Genomic DNA, 13,088 nt, shown 5'->3' on the forward strand with positions numbered 1-13,088 from the left:
TTCAAAGGCCTTCACACTTGGTGTACATTCACTTTTTACACTATTAGGTGTTTGCGGCTGTTGCTGCTGCTGCATGGCAATCACCCTCTCCACTTGTGCTTCTCTGTTGGTAGGCCTACTGGAGGGCTTTTATTTCTGACTTTGTCCTCATTTTGTGGATATTACAATAGTACATGCAGGTTGTTTATCACATTGCTTCATAGTCTAGTCTGTGCTGCAGCATGCTCCTTCATGCTCTCCATTTGTCACTATGTGACATGCATGCACAGATGAAATAACGACCAATTTCCTTGCCTTGGTATTGAGACACATGCATACTTTGTTAAGAATGTCATACTAACTTGGTCATATTATTCATTCTTTGTGACACTATATATTAGTAGGACATGATGCTTGTTTCATAGGTAGTTATTAGTCATATATTCTGTAAATTCCCAACCTTTCTGAAGTATCCAGCTATGCAGTGAGTGAAGTTGTATTCTTTTCTTCTTCTTCTTTTTTAAAATTCTGTCGTTATCATCATGCTGTTGTCACACTAACTTGAACTACACAGCAAATACAGAATGGACAACCTATTTAAATGTGCTTTTTACAGCCAGTCCCTTGCAAAAGATTGCAGTTTGGTTCCCTCACTTCGTACAAACAGAAGAGACCATTACACATTATGGGAGGAGATGTTATGTGCCGGTTTCTCATTTTCACACAGTAAACAGAGGCCCTCTCCTGATCCCCTTAGAGCCAAGATGGCTGCCAGGTGTCTCTAGTAGGCCAGATGGAAGCCATTACCGTCTCAGTAGTGATTAGAGGTCATAGTTACAAGCTCTTTACTGCTTCACTTGTCCCCTTAGCTGGCCACAGACACTCACAATGGGCATAAGTGGAAAAACCTTCAAATAAGGGCTTGTCAAGGTTACAAGTGGGAATTTCTTGTTACAGCACTTACAGTGTACCAATATTGCTGTAGTCATGCCAAAGACAAAATGTGTTTTCTTTTTGTCATCAGACTGAAACAAGCTTGGCTGAAACAATAGTGTTGATTTGAGATCATTAAGCATTCAAATAATCATGAATTTGCCCTATAGTGATCCCAGATTTTTGCCAACTGTCATGCTTAACAAACAGACACTATGTTTATTCAGTGCAGCTCTATATGTGCACTCTATTAGCGCTGGTTGGTAAAGGGGACGGTGGCTTAACTTCCTGTGTTAAAAGCCAAATGAACTGACACAGACTCCAGGTTAATAAATGCAACTTTATGAGTTTTTCCTGTCAAAGCATGCAATCATAAAAGGAGCTGGGGTGACATAAACTTGACATAAAGGCAGGCCATCACTAGAAGAGCGACCACTTATGAGGGGAAAAGTTGTTGAGTGTACTGCTTAATTGGATGGATCTTAGATAATGAAGGAGAACACATGTAAGCTTATGTGGAAGAAAAGATTAAACTTAGTGCAGTATTCATTCACACTAATTGTAGAGGCAATTTACTAAGCCGTTAACAGGCAAATGTTAAGAGTTTTAAAGTTTTCTTGAGCATAAATAAATAAATAAAGATACAGAGACTATGGATCGGAAAAGGGAATTGGACAAGCCATGAATGACATAAAACCATGTGAAGCAGCCAAAGTCTGCAGCCTGCTGTCACTAATGATAATGTGTAGAGTTGAAACGGTATGGGTCCGTATGATCTCTGCCTCTGATCCAACCATAAAACAGTCAACTGTCTACATCAGAGCAGCTGTCTTTTTTTATTTATTTGTCTTTATAACCATGGCTGTTTCAACTTGGTACTTGGCTACTGGATTCCTTAAAATACTTTGCCCAGAGATACCATTTCTTGGCAAAGTAGCAGTAGGAGATATAATAGTTTGTTACCAAGACAGCTCAATAATTAACAATCCTTCATATTGATTCTGCTGTAAAATGCATTATCTGTTGAAAGAGTCATGTATATATACAGTAACATGTATAGGATTTTTGTATGTTTTACAAATCACTTGTCCTCTATAGCAAACTGGTTCTTTTGATTTTTACATATATTTGTAAATCAGCTAATAGAAGTTCCATTATATTGCAGTTTGGTTGTCCAATTTGTAAACTAAGTACATTGATGCATTAAAAGAAATCTGTACCTCCCCCTTTTCCCATTTAATGCTGTCTTAGATGCTTGTTACTGTTGTCTAAATATCCTCTAAAAAAAACACACCTTCCAGTGAGGTACTTAACAATATTGTTGATGACATTAGTTGGAAGAATGTGTCATTTCTGCTCAAATTGTTGTGTACTCCAGCCGTGTTTCAGTCTCATTATAACAATATTTCTGCCTTTCTCTGCAGGAATCACCAGGATGCTCAGACAAACAGGTGAGCTCTTCTAACTCCCCCATTACAACTGAGGTGCACTAAATATGATACCAGGGATTGGCTAGTGACCTTTAGTTACGGGGATAATGTCAACAAATATTTCAATGCACGCTGGTCTCGTGGTTACTCCTTCCTTATACTCTCAAGTTTCCAGTCCATTGTAGTTTAAGCTAAGGCATAAACTTCTCCAATATCCAAGAGAAAAGAAAAAACTATCAACACTGGTTTTATATGTATACCTCTTTGTCAAAATTGAGTACGTACAGTGCAAGTGATCACTGCATTGTCTAACCAGTAGTCCCTTCCCCTAGTTAAGTACTTCTTTTTCTCCTATTAAAAACTCCAGTGTGTTAATCATTAGCTAGCCTCCCTTTTTAATGTGGCCCAGACAGTATTTTAATTAGACTCGCTGGCTGGCTGGGCCTTTGTCCCCAACCGGACCAAACCAGAGCCAAGCAGAGAGACTCAGACACTGGTCCTGGGTTGACCTGGCCTGTTTTCTTTACTGGGTGCCCTGCCAACACCACGGGTGAGGAACATGGCTGGCCTGGCTAGGAATGGACAGGGGCCTAGGGGACCATGGGGACCTAGACTTGGACACTACAGAGAAGGAGAGAGAGGGAGGGGAGGTGGGGGGGTTGTGGAGTTGATAAGCGGCCATTGTGGAGCTCCAGTGGTCAGAAATAAACTGGTCATTGTTTGATTTAGTCAATGTCCGGCTTATCGCTCCACTTATCTGTCTGGCCCCACCCACCTCCCTGTCTGTGAGAATCTCTCAATGGATTGCCCCCCCCCTTCTCTGTATCTCTATCTCACTGTTTTTTATTTTCTCTGTAATTTTTTTTCTCTTCTCCATCTCCTGCTCTTGGCTCATACTCTCCCGACCAAACACGTTTGCACTGATGGGCCAGATAAACTACATATTGTTAATAAACCCTTGTCCTGTTTGTGCAGCCGATAAGCTACGTCTCCTTCAATGAGCTGAAGTTGGGGCTGAAGGTGGCTCTGGTTAGCTCTTGTTACCCCCCCCCTCCCCACCCCTCTCTTTCTCTCACTTTCTCTCCTTCCCAGTCTCTCTCTCTATCACCGTTTCTGCTTCCGGATTGGACAATGTTAAACAAACTCGATGATGGAATACAAGAGAGCTTGAATGGCTTTTGCTTGAATTGGAATGGTCATTCTGTTCTTGGACATAGATTTGCCTCTCCATTCTTTATCACAATGGAGGCCTGGTGGTTTGGAGGAGAGACATGTCAAACTCTGCTGACAGTCTGACTGCAGGTCAAGACCCTGCTACACATGTTGTTCTTTGCTGTTGTTTTTAGCTGCGCCAGCAGCCAGCCAGCTGCAATGTTGAACTGGACTGCTACGATTTCTGCTAATGCTTATGTAGTTTTCTCGTCTAAACATATGCGCCTCAATTTTTTTTGCTCAGTTTACATATGTGAATTTATCATGATACTGATGATATCGTTTTTGTTCCTGCATTCCACCCTAGAAGTTCTTACTTTCTTTGCATAAATTGAAATTTTGCATGCTGTTGACCTTCATGGCAACGCAATATTATTGCACTTCTTTGTCAGTATATAAAGTGTGTTTATTTCTCTTCTCTTTCTTTTCTTTTTATTTCTTTTTTTTAATTCTATTTGCATGACATCAGGCCCTCCTCATCATTCTTGGTCATCTTTCGCTCTGAGCTGCCCGGGCTCTCCAGGTATCCTTCTGTTTCTTTGTGTCTCCTTTTTTTTTTTTTTTAACTCATACCTATAATTGTCTGTATGTGCACTTCTGAGCTCTTTTTGCGATGGCACACAACATTGTCACTGATCCTGAAATTTCAAACTATATCTAACAGCGTAATATTCAACCTAATATAAGGAACTCCAAATCCTCAGTGATATAAAGCAGCTCTTACAGAAGCCATAATTAATATTTATTGAAGTCCTATTTTGTATTTTGTATTTGGTAGCTTTCAAAGTGACTCCTCCATTCAGAGCTACTGAATGTACCGCAGCATTCTTTAATAACTTTCCAATCAACTAATAGAGAAATATTACATTTGTATATAGTTTACCAGCTTTAATACAAGTGTACTGGAAATATTATCCAATATCTCTGTCCTTTACAGTAAAAAGGAGTCATGACAAAAGCTTGTCCATCGACATCTCCCGGGCCAACAGCATAACTGATGAGCTGGACTACATGACTGAGGACATTCCCCTTCCTGTGGTGACTGACAAGACTCAGTAAGTCCCCCCTCTGGTCTTCTCTGGAGCCCCCATCTCCCTCCCATCCATCACCCGACACTGACCTCCATTCTCTGATTCACATAATACTGATTTCCCTACTCGTCATAGTACCTAAAGGCCTTTTGTCAGACCAGAGAGCCCCTCTAGCTGCTCTCTAAATGAAGTTGTTTTGTTGAACTCTCGTGAGGGTTAAAGAGACTCTCGAGGGCCAAGGCCATATCAGGTACAGAGAGTTATAGAGGGGATTATCCCTTTAGTCTAGAGGAAAATGTCAAAGAAATCCCTCTCAATAGGTTGTAGGACATGTTAAGGTAGTGGATGGCTTGTCGCCACATGCCCTCATAGGATTGAGAATTCACTGCTGTTGGTTTCTGTGTGCATTGCGAATGTGTTTGGTGATGTTCCCTCCTCCCACTTACGTGCTCATTCAAATGGGTTTCATTAATGTGAACCAAAATGTAATTCCGATGTAATTAGATTTCCTTCGCTTCCTGTGTTAACGTGCTGTAGCAGAGCATGTTAATGACTGCTATAACAACAATTTACTCCCCGTCATTTCTTTACAAATTCCTTCTGCCTTTTCAACACAACAGTACTCCTGTATTGTGTTTTTCTAAGTTTACACTATCAACAGTCACTATAAGTGTTCACATAGAGGCAAGACGTTGAACAGACAACATGTCAGTACTATTGTTAGGCTTAAGCCCTGCAGTGGGAGACTGCTAGAGTGCCTTTCCCACTGGGGGCTGAATCATATGGCATCATTGCATCCAGATTAGATGGTTACATTCTGAGCAGGCAAGTAATACCAAGCCCCATAGTACTAAATGCAGAGGTTTATAGGTTTCAATAGAGTTAGATTATGGGCTTTAAGAAAGCTTGAGTGCTACATGGGGTCATCATGTAGTTGATGTTGTGTATATCTGGTTGTCCCCATAGTTAGTGGCAACACACTTTAATACCTCAGGTCATGTGTATTGTAGGCTTTGAGATGCAGTTTGAGTGTGACACTGTGACATGTTTACTGCAGTATTTTTCCTTTAAATTATTTTATTTAACCTATATTTAATCAGGTAAGTCCCATAGAAGTCGGAAACCTCTTTTGCAGCAGATACCTTGTCAGGACGGCAGTATAAAAAGTTGCAGATAGGACAATACCACATCAGGCACACAAATAAAATACCTAAAATCAAGTAACAATGTTTTGAAGGTTGAAAAATGCCAAGAACAGAGGAAATCACAAAAACAAAGAATACTATGAAGGCTAAAATGATCTAAAAACAGAGACAATTGACAAAGTATCCTTTGTATTGCATTTAGTCCCTTGTGTAAGCTTGTATACGCTATGTAAACTCTATGGCTCAGAGGTAGAGAGGGTTGTCCAGTAAACAGAACATAGGCGGTTTGAACTCCTCCAGTCCACATGTCGAAGTGTCCTTGGGCAAGATACTGAACCCCAAATTGCTCCTGAAGGCTGTGCCATCAGTGTGTGAGTGTGTGTGAGTGGGGTGAGTGTTGGCATATAGTGTAGAGTACTTTGAGTGGTCAGAATACTAGAAAGACGTTATATAAATGCAGTCCATTTACCATTTACCAGTCCATATTTATTTTATATACTCAAGGAAAGCAGGAGCTGCCCACATTTAGTTCATTTCAGCCAACAATCATTTAGTTTTAATACTTGGTATACCCCATAATGGCTCACAGGTGGGGTTTTCTGGTCACTCTGGTCATTCATGGGCTAGTAAGCAATAGTTAAAATAAAAAATAAAAAAAGAACTTTTTTGTGAGGTGTAAGGGAGAGACGGGACATATGAGTGTGTGCAAGAGAGAAAATGAGACCATGTGTTTTTGTTTTTGCAACTTGTTGTCGGTATGTAAGTGCGTGTGCATGTGTTTATCCTCACAGATGTGTGCTCATGGATGTTCATAATTGTATGCAGAATGCCCGTCTAACAGGCCTTCTTTTCCCTTCACTGGCCCTGCAAATCTAATATCACGTCTGATGTTCACCACCATGTCTGGCCCCCTGGCTTTTCTTATTCACTCTACATTCTCCTCCCTCAGCCCTCTTGAAAACAAAAAAGCTTAGTGCACCTTTTGTACAGAGGCACACAGAGTCATTACCATATAGTTATTACTTTCCTCCCCAAATTTTGTTGTAAGATAAAAAAATATCCAGTGGGTGATAAAATGCTCTCCACTCACAGAGGATTAACTAATCCTCTAATTCAAGCAAGACATAAACAAAACAAACTTTTAACGGTAAAAAGAGAGTTATGAGCAGCTGAGTGCTTCTTCTCTCTCTTGCAGTCTTTTGACCTGCCCGTTCGTGGCATCGGTCCAGGACTCTTTCTCCACACACCACTTGAATTCCACAAGGTACTGTACTGGCTCTCCCGCTATTCTTTTTCTCTCTTTCTTCCCTTTTCTCTCCATCCTTCCATCCACCCTGATTTTATCTGATGGTCAAAAGGAGACCATGGAAGACTTTGACATACCATAGAAACCATGAATAGTCACCACCCAAACTCCTATTAATCATATCAATTTGAAATTTGATATGTGCGCCACTCCTGGAAAATGTGATTCCAGTGAATCATAATTTATTTTCTGGGCTGTTTTTCTTGAATCTATTGGGTTCTTTAAAAATTGATGCTTAAGGATAAGTGTGGTTCATGCTTAAAACCTCCTGCTGTAGTGAAACATTTGTCCTTACACATTGAGTGTCTACCCTAGTGTCTAATGTAAAAGATTAGTTGTCATTCGTATATATGAATATAACTAATTGTTCATACAGTTTGCTGATATGTAAAGAGGTAACTAACTACCACATGTCTACTGTAAAAGACAAAAGCCTATGGTAGTCTGTGTACGTTCCGTGCTAATTTGCTATTGACTTTTGTCTACTGTAAGAAAGACATCTGTAAAAATAAATGTAATTTAAGATTAATAGTGACGTTTATTAATTTCATTTGACATTTGCATGTTTTCCCTTTTTACTGCTCAGTCATTTTGGCGGGCAGCGAGGCCCAATGGTTTTAAATATTGTTGCACAACTGCAAAGTGATAGGTTGCATCCCCACAACACCTATCATTCTTATTACTGTCAAATTGGCAGAGCCTGAATCCTAAAGTGCTCCTCAGACAGCACTGAATACTGTAAAAAATGTTCAAGTGTGAACCTGTTTTATGCAAAGTAACATATCATGTCTGATAATTTAGCCTTAGTTGTCCTAACAGAAGATGGCGCTACTCTTTTACAGTAAGCAGGCAACATGTTGGTACAATATGGCAAAAAACAGCCTATTACCTGATGTTTTAAGGGCCTGTTTGCTCATGTCATTCCTAGTATCATTATTATTACAGCCTTTGATACTGTGGTTGGTGAGCTGTCATTATATGCTATGTTGGATCCTACACAGTTAATCACAATATGCAAGTAGTCAGATTTCTGGCTAGGATATTAAGAAATAACTTTCTTTCATTACATACTGGAATAATTTGAACCTTGTTAAAAATTTCATCCCTTTTAAAAATTACATTCATGGTAATCTGTCATGGAAAATTCTGCATGTGTCATCTCATGGCGTCTCATGGACATGTGTTTTTTTAATTACATATTTGTGTAAGTGTGTGTTAGTCCATTTGCATATGTGGATGTGAGACCACTAGCTGTTAATGTCTGGGTGTGTGAGAGTGTGTCTTCCAGCTGCAGAGACAGTGTCTATTTGTATCCCTTGCAGGGCTGCTGTGCCCATAACTCAGCTGTAACAGCCAAGCTCAGATTTGAGCCATGCTGGGCACTCCCATAACAGCTGGTTTGTTTTGCCCCTGGTGTCACGCCACCAAAGACAGCACTGTCATTTGGCATCCTTATCTGGATTTCTGCAGACAAGCTACCAGATCCACCCTTACTGCCCAAGGCAACTTGCATACACGCACACATTGTATCAGTTTTCTGTTATTTCATATCCAGGAATTGGATTTTTTCCACACCTTCCAGACTCTGTCTCTTTTATTTCTCTGTGACAATACTGGCTGGAGCGTTCCACTGTTTGTTTGGCTTTGCTGAAGCAGACTACCCCCAAAATGAGTGTGTGTCTGTGTGTGTGTGTGTTTTGTTCACATGTGTGAGAGGCATCAGTACAGCTGGCTGTGATGTCTCTGTGACGTGCTTCTAAAGAGGAAGTGGTGCAGGGCAGCGTCCGCACGCAACCATGACTTCTGCTCCTCTGAACCAAGAACACATACCTACACACTTTTTTCCCTCTGAGATAAATCTTTATTATTGCTTTGCTTGTTTGTTGAAAGCTGATTTATGCTTATTTGTAGGATTTACTGAAACATCTCAATGGAAAAAATACAAAAAAACCCCCACATACACTTGTTCCACAACCGTCAGCATAGTTCTTCCCTTTTTACTGTAAACACTTCCTTCACTATTTGTTTACTCTGCCCTGTGTAAATGAGGCTTGATTTTGTTACGTTTCAGACAAACACTGATTTCCGTTGATTGTGTATATACATCAGAATGTGTGAGAACCTAGCGGCTTAGTAGTTTGATATGGCACAGTGTGCTGTACACTTTGAGGATGTTCATTTCTGAGATTTACTGGATAACTGTTGAATGAAATCATAACAAACCCCAGCAGGGCTGCTGATCCTAAAGCCACCCCAAAGCAGATTGACATTTACCCTCTTGGAGAATGAGTAAATGTTTCCAAGTATACTTCTTAGGCCCCAAACAGAGGAAGGCCTTGTTTAGCTGATTGCAGTGATTGTGTCCTATCTTTCTCTCTCTGCTCTCTGCTGTGATTCCCTTTTTTCTCTCTGCTCTCTTGATTACTGCCTCGCATCTCAGCCTCTCCACCTACGAGCCTCTCCACCTCTTCTCCTGGTTCTTTAGTCTTTCTAGCGACACCAAATCAGTAATTTCTGACATCTTGTGGCCTGAAGCGGTCGCCCCGTCCTCCTGCTGTATGTGTCCAGGTTCCCTGTCCTCCTCCTCCTTCTCCTCCTCCTTTTCGTCTCCTCTCAGACCTGTAAAAGCCTGCATTGACCACCTGCAGGCAACTCTTAATTAGTTCCCCTCTTACAAGCTAGCCGGAGATAAACAATGAAAACCCACTGCAGCGCCACGGGAGGGATTGCAGGCAGAGACACATGCATCATGGCCTGTCCTCTTCAAGTAGGGGCCTCTCTCTGCTGAGCAACTGGCGTCTTTTGTGCAGAGCTCTGAACAAATTGACTTTTTGTCTGTGTGGCCTCTGTATGCCTGTCTTGTACACTGTACTCTGATATTGACAGCATGGTGGGGTGTTTCAAACATATGGTGTTTAGTCAAGAGGAACAATCTAAAATGCATTCATGCTTTCTGTCGCAGGAGTCTTTTTTAAGCTTGACTATTGTCACTTTGACAAATGTTTGTGATATGCAAGCATGCCCCTGTTCTTCTCAAGGTTATGCTCTAAAACATGTGCTGACCAAGAAGTTATTTTATGGGGCTTAATGCAAGATTCAACAATGAATCTAATGTGAAAATAGCCAATAAATCCTGTTAATATTTTTGGCTTTGCTGCCAAGTATAAGAATGACAAACTATACTAGGAAAGGGCCCCAACTTGGGCACATGCACAAGACACACATATGCACACATATGCACACAGACGGACGGATGGGGTAAGATCTGTGGCCTTCTGCCCTGCAGCAAGAAAAGCTGCCCGGGTGCTGCAGCTTTATGAAAAGATAGAGAAAGGAACTAAGAAAGAAAAGAACAAATTGTGCCCCAGTTTCTTGACTTTCTGCCAATTTCAGAGCATAAAAAATACAGAAAATAGTCTTGGGGCAGTAAAACAGCCACACACTGATTCATATTCTCTGGACGGCAGAGCTGTGCGTGGAGGGATTCAGTAGTTAATCTCATTACAGACTCTGGGCTTTTTATGTGGTTACTGACCTCTATTCTACCTTTTACTCACTTGGACATATCAGAAATAGTTTAATTGCTCTCACTTGGCCAAAATATAACCAGCATAAATGCCACAGTTAAGCTGGCAGTATATTACCATCAAAATTTAAATTGGCTTGTTCTTACAAGAGTTGGGGGCATTGGAGTTCGATTGCTGTAGTGTGTACTCTCTAGTTCCTAATCAAGTCCCAAGTCAAACTTTGTTCACCAATAATTGTACTATTGTCTGCATTTGGTAAACAATGTTTTATGTATGGGGTAAAGGTGCATATTTACGGTTTATCTGTTATTGTTAATATTATTTCCATTTTGGATAGATAAAATGATTGTGACACCAAGATGAGCCAAATTTCATGTAGTTTGGAGAGAAATTCATCCCTGATTGCACAAAATCTATTGTGCAATGAGTTCAAGTCAAAGTGTCCTCTGTCATTCACACCATTTGATTCAACAATATCATACCTGGTTGCATCGCAAAGCTCCAGTCCTTTGAGTATTTTTTTTTTTTGTGTGTTTGTTTTGTCTGCATTGCGTTGCGTACGACTAGCCAATCATACAGAACTGCAGATTGTTGTCAAATTGAAGTGAAAGTCGTAGTGATGCATGTATGTACAGTTATACTTGCAAGCCTAAACAGAGTTTAATGATGCAGCCACAGCTCCGATATTTGTAGGTATTTATCTAATAATGTTTGTTGTCATGGATATTAGTATTAGAACATTGAGGTTAAATTAAAAACTAATGAACCCATTCAACCAAGATAATTACACTAAATTAAGTTAGTAGGTCTTCATTAATGGAATGCAAAATAAACTCACTTGAGGATATTTAATTCCACACACAATGAACGAATTGATGATAAGCTCCAGATGATTTGGAGATTTTACTCTTCTTAGGTAATTACTGCTACCAGATGGATCGGAAATGTTAATCTTCGCCATTAATTACTGCAAAATCACATTAATTACTGAGGAGAAAGTAATTAATCTAAAAACATATTCACTTTAATTACTGAATTAGAAGCCAAGAAACATTATTCTCAAGACTTTTATTTCTAGGACAGAGATCCATGCAAATAAAATAGATTTTGGTATTTATGTGCATGTGAAGAAATATTCTCTGTAAAACAAGTTCCTTTTTGGATCAGGGCTTTCTAATTTAAATCACACACTGTACATTGCAGAGGAAAGATGATGCGGTGTGTTTAAAATTTTATTGTTCTTCCACTGAGAGAGATCACTGGCCACTGGAGTAAATTCTCATACCAAGGCCAAAAAGAGAGTCAGCAAGCCATCGTTTATGACATATACGTCCCACCCAGGGCAATAAAACACATTTTCATGAAGTACATAATTAAAGAGCACATTAAGCCATGCTTCACACTGGTCATCCCGCATTAATGAAGGCCCTCTTACTGCTGTTATAAGGAGTGAGAGTGTTTACTCCCCTTCAGTGGTGTTGGTGGTTCTGGGAGGGTTTTATGGCGAGGGACCATCAATGACTGGGGGAATGGCCTGCTTTATGGCCTCTCACCTCAGGTCGGAAAATCCAGAGACTCAGCATGCAAGTACTGCATAAATAAAACTTCCACTAAATAAAAAGATACTCTCACCAACATGATCTCTAACTGTTGCATCAAGATTATTTCCTGGTCTGGATGCAGTGGCTGGAAATGATATAAGTGCCTTTTTATATATGAGCTCCAATGAAATGTGCCTGGAGTGCACATAGCGCTAGATTAAAGCAAGCCCGTCATGGCATGCTGGTTTTGGTAAGTATCCTGGTGTGGTGTGGTGTGGTGTATCAGGATTTAATGCAAAGTCAGCATGAAAAGCTACCCATGAACCAGGCCAGACCGAGAAGCATTCACAGCTGCAGTAAGCAGAAAATAGACAGGGAAACAAGAGCTGGGTTCACTACCCATATTCCAGCATTAGTTTTTTTTTATCTTGCTGCATTATTTGACAGTGTGTTCTAAATGAAAGATGATGAGCAGGTCTGTTGTTTTGTCTTTCTTTTTCTCTAAAATATGAAGATCAAAAAGGACAGGGATTATATCAAAGCTTACATTCACTCTCATAATGAGGAGCATTCTTGTTGGGATTCTGTTTGAAATGCACCAAAATCATGACTTTCTTATTACCCTAATGTTGCCTGATAGGCCAATAAAATAGACCAAAAAAAACACAGAGTTAGTGGAAATATGTGTGTCTAGAGCAGAAATGTACTGTATGTGTTTGCATGTGTATGCGTACTGTATATGCAAAATTCTGCCGTGCCTACCCCAGCACTCTCCTGTGCCCTGCATTGCTTTATCTTTGGCACCAGTGTCTGTTCATTTCCCCAGGTTGACCCCAACCCCCGTGCCACCATAAATAGGGCCCAATTTAAAACAAAACAGACAGATGGAAAAGGAAAATTAACTCAGGAAATTGCTGTTTTCACAACATGACTCACTGAGCAGTCCCATGATGTCATAGCTGCTCTTTCTTTTGTTTTTGTGGC

General features: G+C 40.3%; 1 protein-coding gene across 4 annotated transcripts in view; it reads left to right on the forward strand.

Moving 5' to 3' along the window:
• The window catches only part of kcnq1.2 (potassium voltage-gated channel, KQT-like subfamily, member 1.2), a 183,844-nt gene that overhangs the window by 34,423 nt on the left and 136,333 nt on the right, over positions 1-13,088 (forward strand). For 2 of the 4 annotated variants that reach the window (XM_044356354.1, XM_044356355.1), the window contains exons 12-14: positions 2,337-2,363; positions 4,024-4,077; positions 4,492-4,609. In XM_044356354.1, coding sequence (XP_044212289.1) covers positions 2,337-2,363; positions 4,024-4,077; positions 4,492-4,609 — 199 coding nt within the window. Of the gene's footprint in view, positions 1-2,336; positions 2,364-4,023; positions 4,078-4,491; positions 4,610-6,925; positions 7,308-13,088 lie in introns of those variants that run through there. The other 2 variants (XM_044356358.1, XM_044356356.1) reach the window with 2 other exon arrangements.

The sequence above is a fragment of the Thunnus albacares genome, chromosome 7 (assembly GCF_914725855.1).
Source record: "Thunnus albacares chromosome 7, fThuAlb1.1, whole genome shotgun sequence".
Lineage (NCBI taxonomy): Eukaryota > Metazoa > Chordata > Actinopteri > Scombriformes > Scombridae > Thunnus > Thunnus albacares.